Source organism: Vombatus ursinus, unplaced genomic scaffold (assembly GCF_900497805.2).
Source record: "Vombatus ursinus unplaced genomic scaffold, bare-nosed wombat genome assembly UNPS02014176.1, whole genome shotgun sequence".
Lineage (NCBI taxonomy): Eukaryota > Metazoa > Chordata > Mammalia > Diprotodontia > Vombatidae > Vombatus > Vombatus ursinus.
This window is the reverse complement of record NW_020953954.1, coordinates 1,047,711-1,064,512: the sequence shown is the minus strand read 5'-3', so window position 1 is coordinate 1,064,512 and position 16,802 is coordinate 1,047,711. Positions and strand designations below refer to the sequence as shown.

The 16,802-nt window shown below is 51.2% G+C and overlaps 1 protein-coding gene across 1 annotated transcript in view; it reads left to right on the top strand.

The window, feature by feature from the left end:
- The window catches only part of CHID1 (chitinase domain containing 1), a 90,512-nt gene that overhangs the window by 8,914 nt on the left and 64,796 nt on the right, over positions 1 to 16,802 (top strand). The window contains exons 4-7 of the mRNA XM_027860197.1: positions 648 to 815; positions 1,141 to 1,185; positions 1,751 to 1,857; positions 10,114 to 10,175. Of these exons, the coding sequence (XP_027715998.1) occupies positions 648 to 815; positions 1,141 to 1,185; positions 1,751 to 1,857; positions 10,114 to 10,175 (382 nt within the window). The remainder of the gene's footprint in view (positions 1 to 647; positions 816 to 1,140; positions 1,186 to 1,750; positions 1,858 to 10,113; positions 10,176 to 16,802) is intronic.

Here is a 16,802-nt window from a genome sequence, read left to right as displayed (position 1 = left end):
TGTGTCTGATGCATGTGTGTGTCGGTGCACATGTGTGGGACGTGCAAATGTGTGGTGTGCAAATGTGTGCACGTGTGTGGTGTGTGTGTCTGTACGTGAGTACACATGTGTGTGGTGTGTGTCAGTACATTGTGTGGGGTGTGCAAGTATGTGTTGATGTATGTGTGCAAGTATGTGTATGTGAGGTGCATACGTGTGCAGGTGTGTTGTATGTGTGTATGTGTGTGTGTGATGTCTGTGTGCCAGTGCACATGTGTGTGGTGTGCAAGTGTGTGATATGCTGTATGTGTCTCTGTGCATGAGTGTACATGTGCGTGCCTGATATTTGTGTGTGTCAGTGTACATGTATGGGGCGTGCAAGTGTGTGTGTGATGTGTATGTGTCTGTACATGAGTGCACATGTGTGTCTGATGTACGTGTGTGACGGTGCACATGTGTGGGACAGGCAAGTGTGTGGTGTGCGATTGTGTGATGTGTGTGTGTCTGTATGTGAGTGCACATGTGTGTGATGTGTGTGTCAGTGCACACGTGTGGGGTGGGCGAGTGTGTATGTGTGGTGAGGAGACGTCTCCACATTTCTCAGGGAGAGGGTGACGTTTCTTGGCACCACCCTTTCAGGTGCTGTGTGAGCCCTGTTTGTGGCTCAGGTCTGGGGACAAATCTCCAGGACAGATCCTGCAGTGAAAGAGGGGACCTCGATGAGAGTTCAGGACCCTGGCAGGGCTTAAGGGTCAAGATGCCCATCCCTGCCTCCTGTGTGACAGGGCCACTCTGCCAGGCTGCCCAGGGGAGGGGGGGCCTGAGGGGCTTCCTGGGTTGGGGCTGAAGCCCCAGGGTCCCTTGTTGGAGGCCAGGGCAGCCTAGCTCTTCTGAGCCTCTTGACTTTTGGGCAGGCTGCTGGGGGTGTTGGTGCCCTGGGTGCTGTGCCAGGATTGGTCGGCTCAGTAGGGGGCCAGGGTTGTCTGCAAAATGGGTGGTTTGCTGACCAGCATTGCCCCAGGGGAAGGGGCTGCACTTGGGCTGGCCTCTCTCTCTGGAGCTGCCACATAACTGGTATCACTGTCCTGGAGGCATAGGGCTGACATGTCCGACAGAGCTTGTGGGTTCATGTTTCTGTTTCTTCTCTTGCTCTTCTAACAGACTGGATGAAAAGCGTTAAGAAGCAAGCGAAAAATGTGCGCATTGGTGAGTAGGGTCTGTGGAAGGGGATCGGGCTGAGGGTGGAGGTGCCTGGCTGAGGGGAAGGCAGGGCTCCCCAAGTGGAGGGAGTCTGCCCAGCCAGTCTGGAGATCAGCAGATCAGTACCATGGAGAGCGCTGGCCCTTTTGTGGGCTTAGGGCAGGGAGGGCTGACAGGCCCTGGTTTCCCAACCTCTCCAGGGCCAGCTCCTTTTCTGAAGAAGAAGGAAGCCAGGAAGGTGGGAGAGAGGAAAGAGAGACACCCATACAGAGAGGGAGAGACAGAGAGAGAGAGAGAGAGAGAGCACATGTGCATCCACGTGCATCCATGTATTTCAGTTGCCAGCTTTCCTTTTGGGAGGATTGGCTGGGCTGGCTGGGGTGTCTAGTGGGCATACTACTGCAGGCAGGGCCTCTCTTATTTCCTCCCTTCCTCCCCCTTTCTTCTCTTTCCCTCCTCCTTCCCCCCCCCCAGAGACCTCCAAAGCCAGCCCCATGCAGGGTAGGGCCACGGAGCCCCTATGTGGGCTCCCCCCAGCTATTCACTTTTCTCACTGGCGTATCCTTTTCAGTGCCTCGGATCTTGTTTGACAAGTGGACTCGCGACGACTACAAAAGCTTGTTTAGCAGTGAAGATGAGATAGAAGAGCTTGCTAAGACCTTCGTCCAGGTGGCACAGGTAGGTCTTGGTGCTGCCGGGGGCCAGTCAGTGGCATCGGGCTGGCCCTGACTCCGTCCTGCCAGGAGCTGGATGTGGCTCCTCCTGCCTTGTGAACTGATTCTCTTGCTGGGTGGCATCCTCTGTTCACTTCCTCAGGATGGCATAGAAGGGAATGCCTTCCGTTGGATTTTTAGTGTGAGTCCCAAGAAACCCCATGTCCTGTGGGGCAGCATTTGCTTGGTGACTTTCCCAGGATCTGGGGACACTTGCCCACAAGGTCTGAGAACGTGGTGCACGAGCATGGGGCTCCCAGCACCTGCTGGTCAGGACTCCCCTCCGGGGACTCAGAATGGGCAACTTTCTGGCACCAGATCAGAGACCAGCCAGGACAGGGAGAGGAATTCACTTAGGTGCCCCAGAGGCCACCCTCCAGACCTCGGGGTCCGACCCTCCCCAAATCTGACTCATTTGACAAACTTGAGGGTCAGATGTGAAACTGAGAATATCCCATCTGGTTTTGATGCCCACCAAAATGTTCTGCTCCTCCAGCCTCAGGGGCCTCCAGGCAACCAGCTCTTTGCCAGCTGCATATTAAATGGAGTCACTTCTTGGGTACGAACCCCCCAGGTGCCCCAAACCTCCAAGGCCCACCTTCCACCACAGTCCTGCTGCTGACCTCTCAAGTGCCTGCTTCCTGAGGAAGGTGGAGCCAAGATGGCCCCCTCCACACAGCTTTAAAGTAATGCCTCAAATTGAATTCTGGAGGGGCAGAACAAACCCAAGGTCAGGGTGAAACGCCTTTCCAGCCCAGGACAACTTGGGAGGTCAGCAGGGAAGATCTGTCTCAGTGGGGTGGGGGTCGGACTGCACAGCGCAGCTCACCGTGGGCACCAGCAGCAGGTCTTGGAGGTAGTTCATCAGTGGCAGTGGCAGCTCTCAGCCCACAGAGAGTGTTTCAGTCAGACAGCTGGTCAGAAGGAGATTACAGGGAACCTTTTGCTGGCACTAGTGCAGGACCCTGTTGCATTGCCCATATGTAATTCTGGGTCACCGTCCCAGAGCCAAGAGAAGCCGTAGCTCACTAGCTCTTACAGCCACAGGGGTAAAGGAGCCCTGGTTACAGTTCCAGGGTAGAGAAGAGTGCACGTGGTGGCTCACAGACCAGACCACAAGCCAGGGGAGCAGTGATCTCACCTCTCTTCATATCATACGACCTTGGAAGAACTGAAAACCTACAGACCGCCCCAGAGCTGGCTCTGAAAGTAGCAGCAAGAAAGGCCTGAAGCTTGGGACAGTGCCCCCTCCACCCTGGAAGCAAAGCCCAACTTCTTAACAAAATTATAAGTCAAGAAATAGGCTGGGAAAATGAGCAAATGATAAAAAAGAAATTGACCATAGAAAGTTACTATGGTGACAGGGAAGATCAAGACAGAAATCAGAAGAAGACAAATCACAATTACGTGCAGAGCTTCAGAGAAAAATGTGAATTGGTCATAGGCCCAAAACTAATTCCTAGAAGAACTCAAAAAAGGATTTTAAATTAAAGAAGAGAGGGAGGAGGGGAATTGGGGAAAGAAATGAAAATTTTGCAAGAAAATTATGAAAAGAAAGTCAACAGAAGGCACAAAAAAAAATACTGAAGAAAATAACACCTTAAAAAACAGAAGTGGTCAAATGGTAAAAGAGATACAAAAATCCACTGAATTAAAAACAGAATTGGCGGGGGCAGCGAGGTGGCGCAGTGGATAGAGGATCAGCCTTGGAGTTGGGAGGACCTGAGTTCAAATCCGGCCTCAGACGCTTGACACTTGCTAGCTGTGTGACCCTGGGCAAGTCACTTAACCGCAATGCCTAGCCAAAAAAAAAAAAGAATTATTGAATTACCTGAAAGCCATGTTCAAAAATAAAAAAAGAGCCAAATGAAAACCCCCAGGAATATTACAGCCAAATTCCAGAGCTTCCAGGTCAAGGAGAAAGTACTGCAAGCACTCGGAAAGAAACAATTCAAATATGATGGAGCCACAGTCAGGATCACACAAGATTTAGCAGCTTCTACGTTACAAGACTGAAGGCCGTAGGGGGTGACATTCCAAAGGGGAAAGAAACTAAGATTACAATCGAGAATCACCTACCCAGCAAAACTGAATTTAATCCTTCAGGGAAAAAGTAGATAGTTGATGAAATAGAGGACTTTCAAGCATTCCTGATGAAAAGAGCAGAATAGAAGATTTGGCTTTCAAATATAAGACTTGAAGAGAAGCATAAAAAGGTAAACAGGAAAGAGAAATCAAGGGATTCGATAGGGTTAAACTGTGTCCATTCCTCCGTAGGAAGATGGTACTTGTAACTCTTAAGAACTTTATCATCATTAGGACAGTTAGGGGAGTATAAATAGAGAGAGGGCACAGGTGTCCGTTGACTATGATGTGATTTCACAAAATAAAATTAAGGGGTGAGAAAAAGGGATGCACTGGAAGAAGAGGGAGGAGAGGAGTAGAATGGGGTAGGTGATCTCACATAAAAGAGGCATGACAGGAAGAGTTTTTACAGTGGAGGGGAAGATGGAGTGATGGTGGCAGGCCATGCTTGAACCTCACCCTCCTTGGAGCTAGCTCAAAGAGAGATACTGCACACACTCAATTGAGCGTAGAACTCTGTCTTCCTTTTCAGGGACGTAGGAGAGAGGGATAAAAGATAGAAGGGAGGAGACAGGGGTCAGAAGCAAAACAGGCTTTTGAGGAGGGCCAGAGCTCTATTCACTGTGCCACCTAGCTGCCCCAGCATCCAGATTCTTAAAGGAAAAGTTAGATGAGTTACAGGAGGAAATAGACAATAAAACTGTACTAGTGGGGGACCTCAACTCTTTCCTCCCAGAACTAGATAAATCTAACCAAAAAATAAAGAAGAAGGAAGTTAAGGAGATGAATAGAATTTTCTTTTAAAAAAAGATATAATAGACCTCTGGAGATAATTGAATGGAAATAGAAAGAAATATGCCTTTTTCTCAGTGGTGTATGGCACCTATACAAAAATTGACCATGTGTAGGGCATAAAAATCTCACAATCAAATGTAGGAAAGCAGAAATAGTAAATGCATCCTTTTCATAATGCATCATAATGCAATAAAAATTACATTGAATAAAGGGCCATGGAAACAGATTAATAATTAATTGGAGACTAAATAATCTAATACTAAAGAATGAGTGGGTCAAAGAACAAATCACAGAAGCAATCAATAATTTCATTAAAGAGAATTACAGCAATGAAACAATATACCAGAATTTATGAGATGTAATCAAAGCAGGATGTAGGGAAAAATTTCTGTCTCTAAATGCTTACTTCAATAAAATAGAGAGAGAAGAGATCAGTGAATTGGGCATACAACTAAAAGAAACTAGAAAAAAACTTAAAATCCCCAGTTAAGCATCAAATTAGAAATCCTGAAGATCAAAGGAGAGATGAATAAAATTGAAATAAAAAAAAACCATTGAACTAATAAATAAAACTAAGATCTGGTTTTATTGGGGGGAGGGGAGGTTAGAAACCCAGCACTAAAGTAGATAAACCATTGGTTAATGTTATTTTTGAAAAAAGAGGAAAGTCAAATTGCCTGTATCAAAAATGAAAAGGGTACCCACCACCAATGAAGGGAAGATTAAAGCAATTATTAGGCATTATTTTGTGCAATTATATGCCAATAAATCTGACAATCTAAGTGAAATGAATGAATACTTAAAAAATATGAATTGCCCAGATGAACAGAAGAGGAAACAGAGTACTTAAATAACCCTATCTTAGAAAAAGAAATCAAACAAGCTGTCAGTGAACTCCCAAAGCAAAAATCCCCAGGACGAAACGGATTCACAAGTGAATTCTACCAAACATTTAAAGAACAATGAATTCCAATACTTTATAAACTATTTGGAAAAATAGGCAAAGAAATCCTACCAAATTCCTTTTACGTCACAAATATGGTCCTAATACCTAAACCAGGAAGAGCAAGAACAGAGAAGGAAAACTATAGACTGATAACCTTAACAAATGTTGATGCAGAAGTTTTAGATAAATGCTAGCGAGGACATTACGGCAATATGTCACAAAAATCATGCACGATGACTGGATGGTGCAGGGCTGGTTCAGTGTTAGGAAAACGATCAGCATGTTTGACCATGTCAGTAACACAAGCAGCAGAAATCGTGTGATTATCTCAGTAGGTGGGGAAAAAGCTTTTGATAAAATACAACACGCGTTCCTATTTAAAACACTGGAAAGCAGAGGAATAATGGAGCTTTCCTTCAGATGATAAATACCGTCTTTTTCTAAAAATGGACCATGCTCTCGTGCTTTCCCAGTGACCAGTGGAGTCAAGCAGGGACGTGTGCTTGTTCCCGTGGTTTTTAGCATGATGTTTTCGGCAGTGTTGTCACACACTTTGAACGAAGGCAAAAACAGTATCGAGGTCCACTGCCACTTTGAGTGTAAATTATTTAACTTAGAAAGGCTACAAGCCAAAACTAAAGTGGAGGGAGAATTGGTGCATGATTTTCTGTTTGCAGATGATTGTGCACTCAGTGCAGCCTCTGAGGCTGAGGTGCAGCACAATATGGATCAGTTCTTTGCTGCTTGTGCTAATTTTGGCCTGACGGTTATTAACACCAAGAAAACACAGGTTCTCCACCAGCCAGCCAGCACCACACCATCCATACGTGGAACCATCGGTTACAGCGAATGGAGAAATGCTGAATGCTATGGATAAGTTCACTCACCTTGGCAGTAGACTTTCCTGGGACGTCCACATAGATGATGAGGTTGACAAATGCATTACCAGAGTTAGCTCCGTGTTGAGGACGCTGTGAAGGAAAGTGTGGGAGAGAAGAGGTAGTAGGCTGCCTATCAGACTGAAGGTCCACATCGCACTGACCTCGTTGTTGTATGCCTGTGAAACCTGGACATCTACCGGCGCCATGCCAGGAAACGGAATCACCTCCATTTGGATTGTCTTAGGAAGATGCTAAAGATCACCCAGCAGGATGAGATACCAGACGCTGAGGTCCTTTTTGCCAGGCATTTAAACTCTGCTGCAGAGAGTGAAGCTCCAGCGGGCTGGCACTATTGTTCAAATGCCAACGTACATTTGTCCAAAAGACTATTTTATGGAGAACTCACGCAAGGCAGGGGCTCACATGGAGGTCAGAAGAAGCAATACAAGGACTGTCTCGAGGTCTCTCTGAAGAACTTTGGAAATTGATTGCATGACATGGGAGACACTGGCACAGGACTGCCCAGCATGACATGCCCTCATCAGAGAAGGCGCTGTGCCATGTGAGGGAAACAGAATTGCAGTAGCTCGAAAGAAATGTGAGATGCACAAATTTAGAGCCATCTCCACCCCAAATGTTCACGTGGACTATTGGTGCCTGACCTGGGATAGAGTCTTCTGAGCTCGTATTGGTCTGATTAGCCACAGTTGGACACATTAGACCTTGACCCCGACATAGTGATGTCATTTTGGTGATGTCTTCAAGAATGAAGGACAACAGCTAGGCTCTGTCTAAAACTATCAGCAAGCATTATCTGGATTAGGGATAAGCCAGCAGCCTTCCCAGTAAGATCAGGATTCCTGTTATCCCCACTACCATTCACTAGTATTGTGCTAGAAATGTTAGCTTTAGCAATAAGAGAAAAAAAGAAATCGAAGGAATTAGACTAGGCAATGAGGAAACAAAACTATTATTACTCTTTGCAGATGTTATGATGGTACACTTAGAGAATCCACTAAAAAGTAGTTGAAATAACAATTTCAGCAAAGCTGAAGGATTTGAAATAAACCCACGTAAATCAGCATTTCTATATGACCAACAAAGTCCATCGGCAAGAGATAGAAAGAGAAATCGCATTGACGATAACTGTAGGCAGCTCGGCGGCACAAGTGGATAGCATCCTGGGCCTGGAGTCAGATTCCTCTTCTTGAGTTCAGTTCCAGCCACAGACACTTAGCTGTGTGACCCTGGCCAAGTCACTTCACCCTGTTTGCCTCAGTTTCCTCATCTGTAGAATAAGCTGGAGCAAGAAAAGGCCAACCACTCCAGTATCTCCGCCAAGAAAACCTCACATAAGGTCACAGAGAGTTTTTCGTGACTGAAAAACAACTGAATGACCAGAAAAGGCAACGTAGGATGTTTGGGAGTCGGCCTGCCAAGATGAACCCAGGAACTCGATGAACACAATTACAAAACACTTTTCACATATATAGTCAGATCTAAATAATTGGGGAAATTTAAATTGCCAGTAGGCAGGCTAAGCCAATTTAATAAAATGATGGTTCTACCTGAATCAATTTACTTACTCAGCATCATACCAATCAAATTGCCGAAAGATTAGCATAGAGCTAGAAAAAAATAACAATTCATCTGGAAGAACAAAAGGTCAAGAAATCAAGAGAATCAGTGAAAATAAGTGTGAAGGAAGGCTACCTAGTCATACCAGGTCTCAAACCGTGTTATAAAGCGGCAGTCATCGGAACAGTCTGGTACTGACTCAGAAGTGGAGAAGTGGAGCAGATCAGTGGGACAGAGTGGGCACACGGTGCCCAGGAGGAAACGACCATAGTCGTCTCGTGTCGGATAAATGCAGAGACCCTGGCTTTGCGGACAATAACCCACTACTTGTCAAAAATTGTTGGGAAAACTAGAAAGTAGTTTGGTAGAGACTAGATATAGACCAATATTTCACATCGTCTGCCCAGATAAGTCCAAAAGGGGTACATGATTCAGACATGAAGGGTGATGTCATAAGCAAATGAGGGGAGTGTGGAGTAGCTCACCTGTCAGATCAACGGGTAAGGGAAGAGTTTGTGACAAAACAAGAGATAGAGAGTGTTATGGGAAATAAAAATAGATAATTTTGATTAAATTAAAAAGGTTTTAGCACAAACCCAACCATTGCAGCCGTGATTAGAAGGAAGGCAGAAAACTGGGGAAATTTTTTTACAGCAGGTTTCTCCAACTAAGACCTCATTTCTCAGATCTCTAAGAATACAAGTCATAGGGGCAGCGAGGTGGCCCAGTGGATAGAGCACTGGCCCTGGAGTCAGGAGGAGGTGAGTTCAAATCTGGCCTCAGACACTTACTAACTATGTGATCCTGGGCAAGTCACTTAACCCTGATTGCCTCCAAAAAAGAGAAAAAAGAAGAATATGAGTCATTCCCCAATTGATAAATGGTCAAAGGATATGAAAAAGGCAGTTTTCAGGTGGAGAAATCAAAGCCATCTGGAGTCATGTGACAAAATGCTCTAAATCACTATTGATTAGAGAAATGCAAATCAAAACGACTTTGAGGTACCACATCACACCTATCAGATTGACTAATGACAGAAAAGGAAAATGGCAAACGTTGTAGGGGAGGGGGAGAAATTGGGCCACCAATGTACTGCTGGTGGAGTTGTGAACCGATCCAGCCATTCTGGAGAACAAGTTGGAACTAGGCCCAAGGGGCTATAAAACCCTGCACACCTTTGACCCAGCAATACCACTGCTAGGTCTGTATCCCAAAGAGATCATAAAAAAGGGAAAAGGACCCACATGTACAAAAATATTGATAGCAGCTCTTTTTGTGGTGCCAAGGATTGGAGGTTGAGGGGATGCCCGTCCATTGGGGAACGGCTGAACAATTGTGGTTGTGATTGAGTACGACGAGGAGTGACGGGTAGGACCCAAAGGACGTGTCCGTCCGACGTAGCTGCCGTGGTAGGAGTGTCTGTTGTCAAACACCCATCCTCACGGCTGTTATGACCAGCCTGCTTAGTGCCCCCCACACTGTGCTGTGGAGATGTCTACCCCGCCTCCACACAGTGGGCTCTCAGTGCCACTGCCACACCCTGGCCCTCTTCCACTTGGCCTCCCCCACCATCTAGGCCAGAAACAAACCTCTGCCAAGCTCAGGGCTCCAAGGTCACAGGGAAGAGGTGGGAGAAAACACGCACCTGGATTGAAGTCCTTTTGGACTTTGGGAACTAGGAAGGAAAGTGGCCGGGCCTTAGCTCCAGGCTCTGAAGGCTTCGGGACCCCCACCCCCAGTGGCAGGAGGAGGACAGTGGTACAGAGAAGTGTCTGGCTACTGAGTCTCTTCTGTCATGCCCAGCTGGTGAGTATCTTGGTGCAGGTGACTGAGGAAAGGCAGGGGGCCAGAGCAGCTAACATCCTCTGGGGCTTGCCTTCATCTTCCCAGGTGTGTTCCCAGTGACAGAGCCACGCTAATCTCCTTTGTCTTTCAGAATAAGCACTTTGATGGCTATGTGCTGGAGGTCTGGAGCCCCTCCTTGCAAGAGCAGCAAAAGTGAGTGTGGGCACAAGGTTACTGTCAGGTGGCTGTTAAGGGGTTACTGCCTAGGGGTTAAAGTCAGGAGGATTCTGCCTGGGGGTTAACGTCAGGGGGATCCTGCCTGAGGGTTAACGTCAGGAGGATGCTGCCTGGGGGTTAAAGTCAGGGGGATCCTGCCTGGGGGTTAACGTCAGGGGGATCCTGCCTGGGGGTTAACGTCTGGGGGATCCTGCCTGGGGGTTAAAGTCAGGGGGATCCTGCCTGGGGGTTAAAGTCAGGGGGATCCTGCCTGGGGGTTAACGTCAGGGGGATCCTGCCTGGGGGTTAACGTCAGGGGTTTAGTGCCAAGGGGTTAATGTCTGGGGGCTAATGTCAGGGGAGTCCCAACACAGCAATCATGGTTTGGCTAACCGTGCACAAGGTGGTTGGATTGTCTTGGTTCCAGCCGCTGAGTCAAATCGCAGATAGTAAAGGAGGAGGTGAAAGGCTGAGGAATTTCAGACCTTTGAGAACTGAAGTTTCTGCAGGGTGTGGTGGTCTTCAAGTCCATTGGTGGATGGCCAGTCCGTCAACCCCCAGGCACTGATGAAGCACCCTGCAGATGCCAGGTGCTGGGTGGGGAGCTGGGGCTGCAAAGACAAGGAATGAAGAGATCTCTGCTCAGGAGGAGATATTGGGGGTGGGAGGAAACTCCCCCATGACCATCCCCATGTGCATCTGTAGGAATATACTGCTAGAGCCTGAGGCCTCTTCCAGCTGGGAGACTCCTCATTCAGAGGAACCTTCCTAAGACAGAAAGGCCAGACCCTGTCACTGCCCTGCTGGCTCCCTGCTGCCCCTAGGGTCAAGTGGGAAATCCTGGCCTCTCCCTTTGCAGGCATGTTTCACATTACTCTTATTCACACAGTTTATGTTCCAGCCAAACCTGACAGACAGACAGACATATGGGCAGATGGAAGGATAGACAGGCAGGCAGATGGAAAGATAGGCAGACAGACAAGTAGACAGATGGACAGACAGGCAGCTAGCTAGAATGAGTGGGCAGTAAGTGCTTACCAGAGACTGTGCTAAGTGCCAAGGACACAAATAGAGTGTTAAGAAGATGGTTCCCTGCCTTCAGTTAGCTTAGAGTCTGGCAGGGGAGATACAGCATGAGGAGAAACTGGACCGTAGTGTATACGTGTGTGTGGGGGTGTCTTGCACTGCTGGTCAGGAGGGAGATCATTTCCTGAACTCTGTATTTCATCTCCCACCTCTGCACTTTTGCCGCGGCTGTTCCCCACACCCAGAATGCTTTCCCTCCTCAGCTCAGATCCCACCCCCATGTCTCTTCTCACTTCTCTGAATGTCAGCCCCTGGTGGGCAGAGATGGCCTGACGTGCAGTGGCATGTTAGGGTGAGTTGATGGAGCAGAATCTTTAGGAGTATTTACATCTTGGCTCGGAGGGGAAGAGGCATAAATGAGTTAATGAATTTATTTAGCACCATCCCTGTGCCATAGTCATGAAATCAGGCTGGAGAGATCAGTGCCAGGTTGTGGAGGGCCTTCATCTCCAGTCAGGCCGGGTCCTTAGCAAGGCGCTTCTGGCAGCTGAGAGAAGGGACAGCCCCATGAGAGACGAGGAGGGTCTGAGCATGGGGGCCAAGGGCTGTGTGAGGGGAGAGAAGGGGACCGTGGGGGAAATGTGGTGAAGGCTCCACTGACCAGGCGTGGCCACTCTGCTTTGGAGAGGTGACGGTCAAGAGTGGAGTCCAGCAGGGCCCCTGGCTTTCCGGGGCAGGGCTTGGAGGGCTGGAGGTCCAGAGGCCGAGATGCCCATGCTCAGGTGGGGCCTTCTCTGAGCACTTGGAGGGGAAGGAGCACACGGGCTTGGAGTCAGGAGGTGTGAGATCAGACCAGAGGAGACCCGCCACGGCAGCGTCCCTCAAAGCGCTCTGGAAACGCTTTTAAGCATTGTCGCTGTTACCGTATGCTGCGTGCTGTGCTGAGCGCTCCAGACAGGAGGCCGCTTGGGGTCGCCGAGGGCCCAGCTCCGCCTCACAGATCGCTCCTCAGCCATCCTCTACTTACCGCTGTTTGTAGGTTGTTTCCTCCCAGCATTTAGTGCCTGGCACGTACTAGGTGCTCTGGCAGCCCTCGCTGACTGACAGACTGAACACGACACAGACGCATCAGTAAATACAGGGCACGTAGCCCAAAATCCACAGTGACGCGGGTGGGAGGGCAAGGCCCCAGTAGCCGGAAATCGAGAAGCGGAGCTGGGGGGACGGAAGCCAGAGGCCAAGAGGCGAGAGCCCGAGCTGGGCGGACGTTTGGAGAGTAGACTGTTACCTGACTGACCCCAGGGTCCAACTGGGGCGGTGAGACGAGAAGGGGGCATGGGGCCGGCGGAGACTTTGAGCTCCCCTCCCCTCGTGAGCTATAGCCTAGCGACACTTCCCCGTCTCACGCCGGGCCGTGCTCTTCTTCGCTCTTGGCTGTCACATCTCTCTGCAGATCTCTGCGTGTCGAGCCGGGGACGTGCAGCCGGCAGGTGGTGACGTGGGCCTGGAGGTCAGGACAGGGGTGACGGCCGGGTATACAGATCCAGAGACCCTCCCCATGGAGCCGAGTGAGAGGGGCGCGGTGGGGGCGGCGAGGCCAGAACCGCCACGTGTCCTGCCCAGCAGCGCATAAGCGGCTTGGCCTTTGTGGCGTTACTAGAGGCCGCCGTCAGCGGGGCCTTCCAGTTCTCTCTGAGGTGAAGAATGAGCCTCCTGGCCGCTGCCTCTCTCTGTCCGTCTGTGACACGGATCCTCGTGGGTGGTGCCGCTTTGGTTTGGAGGCAGTCTCCTCGGGGTCCCTGCGGGTCTCTGCCTCGTGGCGGGTGCTCTCCACATCAGCCTTCACCTGCCAGCTTGTGCTTGGAGAGCGCTTAGGCCTTGGAGGCTGCGGCTCGGCTCTCTCCGGGCCTCTCCCGCACCCTGTTGTTTAGCCGTCCTACGTTTCGAGGTCGATTCTCTCAGTAGGATGACAGAGGCCTCGGTCCAGACGGGCCCTTTCATTTGGCGGGTCCTCGCGATGGCCGGCCTTTCTGTAGCGCTGACTTGGTGCCAGACTCGGAGTGCTGAGGCTCGCAGATCCTCACAAGCACCCTGGAGGTTGGGCAGAGGCTCACTCGGCCTGGTGCTCTGTCTGCTGCCCCAGGTGAAGGACTTACCCGAGGGCACCCAGTGCTAAGCACCAGAGACAGGGTGTCCACTCAGGGCCAGGGTGTCAGGAGGGCAGGGACAGTTTTATTTTTACCTTTGGGTTCCAGCACCTAGCGTGGTCCTGGCAAACAGTGGGTGCTCAATGCGTGCTTACTGAACGAGTAAAGAATGTGGTGCCACTCTGCTTTCTTAGCAGGCCCACCTGCAGGGCTCACCTGAGGTCTCTGCGGTTTTTCTGGGTTCTTCCCCAGGAGTGAACGGAGGAGCGGCCACCAGGGGGCGTGCGAGGCTGGCTGTCACTGCCCTGGTCGCCTGGCTGGTTCTCTTCCATTCTCCCAAGGTGGATCAGCCCTTGGTGGCAGGCGGTGGGGCAGGGGTTGTTTTCTTGGGGGTGCTTCTGAAAATCTGGTGTGGTCCTCATTTCCAGGGGCACCCCCCATTTTCAACAGCTCCTTCCCACCTGTGATTGCCTTCGGTCTCCTGGTTTGGTTCTTACTCTGGCCCTTTTGAGTTGGGGGTGGGATAGAGGGGCCTGCCGTGCCCCTTTGTCACCGACCCCAGAGCCTGAGCCCCGTCTTATTTTGTCTTGGCTTCTCCATTCAGTGTGGTGGTGGGGCCCCCCAGCTCCTCATTACACCTGCTCTAAGGTTGGCAGAGCTTTCCCTCACAACAGCCCCACGTGGTGGGGAGCTCAAGAATTCTCGCTGGCCACTGACCACCTGGGGGACCTCGGGAAAGCCCCTTCCCTCCTCCAAACCTCAGTTTCCTCCTCCATAACCCGGGGTTTGGGCCACATAACCTCGGAGGTCCCCTCTAGCTCCTATGACCTCCATTTACAAAAGAGAAAACTGTGAAGCAGGTGTTGGCAGCTCATGGGGTCAGAGCCAGGCCTTAGAAGAAGTGGGAGCAGACTGTGAAGAGTGGCAGCCCTGTCCGTGGGTCCCGGAGAGTGGGCGGGCTGGGCCAGGAGGCTGACTCTGCCAGGCGGGGCGGCCTTCACTGTGTGAGTGCCCTGCCTTGGGATCCTCAGCTCAGATCCGGCCGGGAAGCCCTCATTCTTCCTCTGGTACCTTCTGGCACTGCCTGGACTGGTGGGCTCCTCTGGGTGGGTTTGAGGGTCTGGAACATAGATATGAGAAGGCATTCACCAAGAGGTGGAAAGGGCCCACGAGAGCCCTTCTCTGTTCCCTTCTGGCTGCTGGCCAACCGACCTTGGAACTGACCCAGTCAGATGCCCATCATTGCTGATGATCAGGGCCTCCAGAGGCACAGATGGCCTCTTCTCCCAGGCATATGCTCCAAGACCCAAACAGAAGTGCGTAGCGGGCAGTTATCTCCAAGAAAAGTCAGATGAGAGTGAAAGATTGTGAAAGAATCCAAATCCCCTGGCCAGAGGAGGACTGCCCGGCCTGTCCAGCAGGATGGCCGAGCTGCTGTTGGTGACATTTGTGGAGGGCAGCAGGACTCGGAAAGGGCAAAGTCCCTGTTTTCAAAAATGACCGAGGACCTTGTCTGCTAGCTGTGCACCAATATGTGAGGCCACTGAGGCTCCCCTGGTGTTTGCTGGGGCTGCTGACCCGGGTGCTGAGGGTGGTGCTACAAACGTACCTTCCTGCGTTCCCACCGAGCATCTGGACAGCCTCAGGCCGTTCTTGTGGAAACCCGTGAGACCCAAGCGGCCTGCAGGATTTGTCTGTTTGATAGGGGGTCTTGGGGGCAGGGCCTCAGGGATCTGGGCTTGGTCTTCTTGGCCCCCTGCCGTGGGACATTTTTACCAAAGATGGCACGCGCGCTGATGCCAAGCCAGAAGGAAGAGCTAACCAGCTGTAACAGAGCCAGGATCCAAAAACCAGGGAAGCCATTTTGACGAGCTCAGGCACCAGACCTACTCTGAGAAGGTGAATTTAATAGGGACCACTAGAAAGACTGACACTTGAGTTCAGAAAAGCAGCTTGACAAGAGCAGAATCAAGGAGTTTTTCCTGTGAGGCCTGCGAGCCCTGGCTGGGTCAGTGACAGTGGCGTGACCTTAGGCTCCTGCTGCCCCCTGCCTTTGTCTGCCTTCCCCTCCCCCAGTCTGAAGAATTGTGTGCGATTCCAGTAAAGGAGTTTGGGGAGGCCATGGAGAGGTGGGGGAGCATCCAGACTTGGGGAGGGGGCAGCCAGAAGAGAGAGGGAGGGAGCTGGGGCAGGAGAAGACTCTGGCCTGAGGAGGGGCAGGGGAGACGCAGGGGCTGTCTCCAAGTACTGGAGGCCTGTGTGCTGAAGAGGATAGAGCCCGGGGCGGTGGACGCCACTTGAGGCTTGATGTGAAGTGAGACGCTAGGCTGGGTCACCTAGAGAGGTGGGGGGGAGGATTCTCGACCATCCCTTGTCCTGGTTCGGACCATCCTGGCCCCCCCAGCCTCAAAGCAGCAGGCGCCTACAGCCCTGCCACCCTGACCTTCAGGTCGCTTCTTAGCCAGGGGGAGCGAGAGCAGAAGCAACCTCTGCTGACCCTTGATCCTCGAAAAAGGAATCTATTAAGCAAAGATTTGCCATAATTCATTTCTGTTTCAGGGCATTAGGCAGTCAGTGAAACAGCACCGAAGGACGATTCCCGATTGAAATGAGGCAGCTTTGCTCTGTGTGGGCAGTGGACTGGCCAGCGGGCGGTGGGGGAGGGCCCAGCAAGGACAGAGGGAAAGAGAGCTCAGGAGTCTGGATAGGAGAAGAGCAGGAAATCCTGGGGCTTCTGAGCCTTCTGCTCACTGACTGGCTTGGTGGGGGGCCCAGGAGAGGGCGAGCCTAGGAACGCAGGTTGGTGAGGGATCGGGGCCCAGCATGCCATGTAAAGCGCTCAGCATGGGCCTGGCACATAGTAGGTGCTAGATAAAGGCTTATGCCCACAACGCTCCCCTTTCGTCCCTGCTGGCCACATTGAGAGAGGGCACCAAGGCTAGGGAGAGGCCTGAGGTTGATGCAGCAGGAGTATTGGCAGAAGAGACTTGGGGGTGTTTTCCCCAGAGAAGAGAAAGTTCAGGGGGACATGAGAGTGATTCTTGGCTTTTTCTGCTGGGCTGCAGAACTGGGAACACGGGGGGATGTGGGCAAGCCCAATCTGCCTCATTGGTCAGAGCTGGGTCCTGGGCGTCCGGGGCCCCTCCCTGGTGTCTTGCCAGTGTTCATGGTCTGTCCTGGGCCTCCTCTTGGGGCCAGGCACTGTTTCTCCGCCAGTTTTCTCCTCTTTCCTGGTCCCAACACCATCCCTGCTGGGGCCCATTCTTTTGGGGCCCTTGACTCTGGCCTTTAACTCTTCCCCCGGGCTGCCCAGCAGCCCGTCCTTCCTTCCCTCAGGTGGTGCTCAGGGCAGAGCTGTGGGTCTGGCTCGTGACCATCCTGGGCCCTGAGCCCATGCCTGGTCGCTGGGTGAGTGAAGGGAGAGAAAGCAGGGCCTGAGAGGATGGCGGCA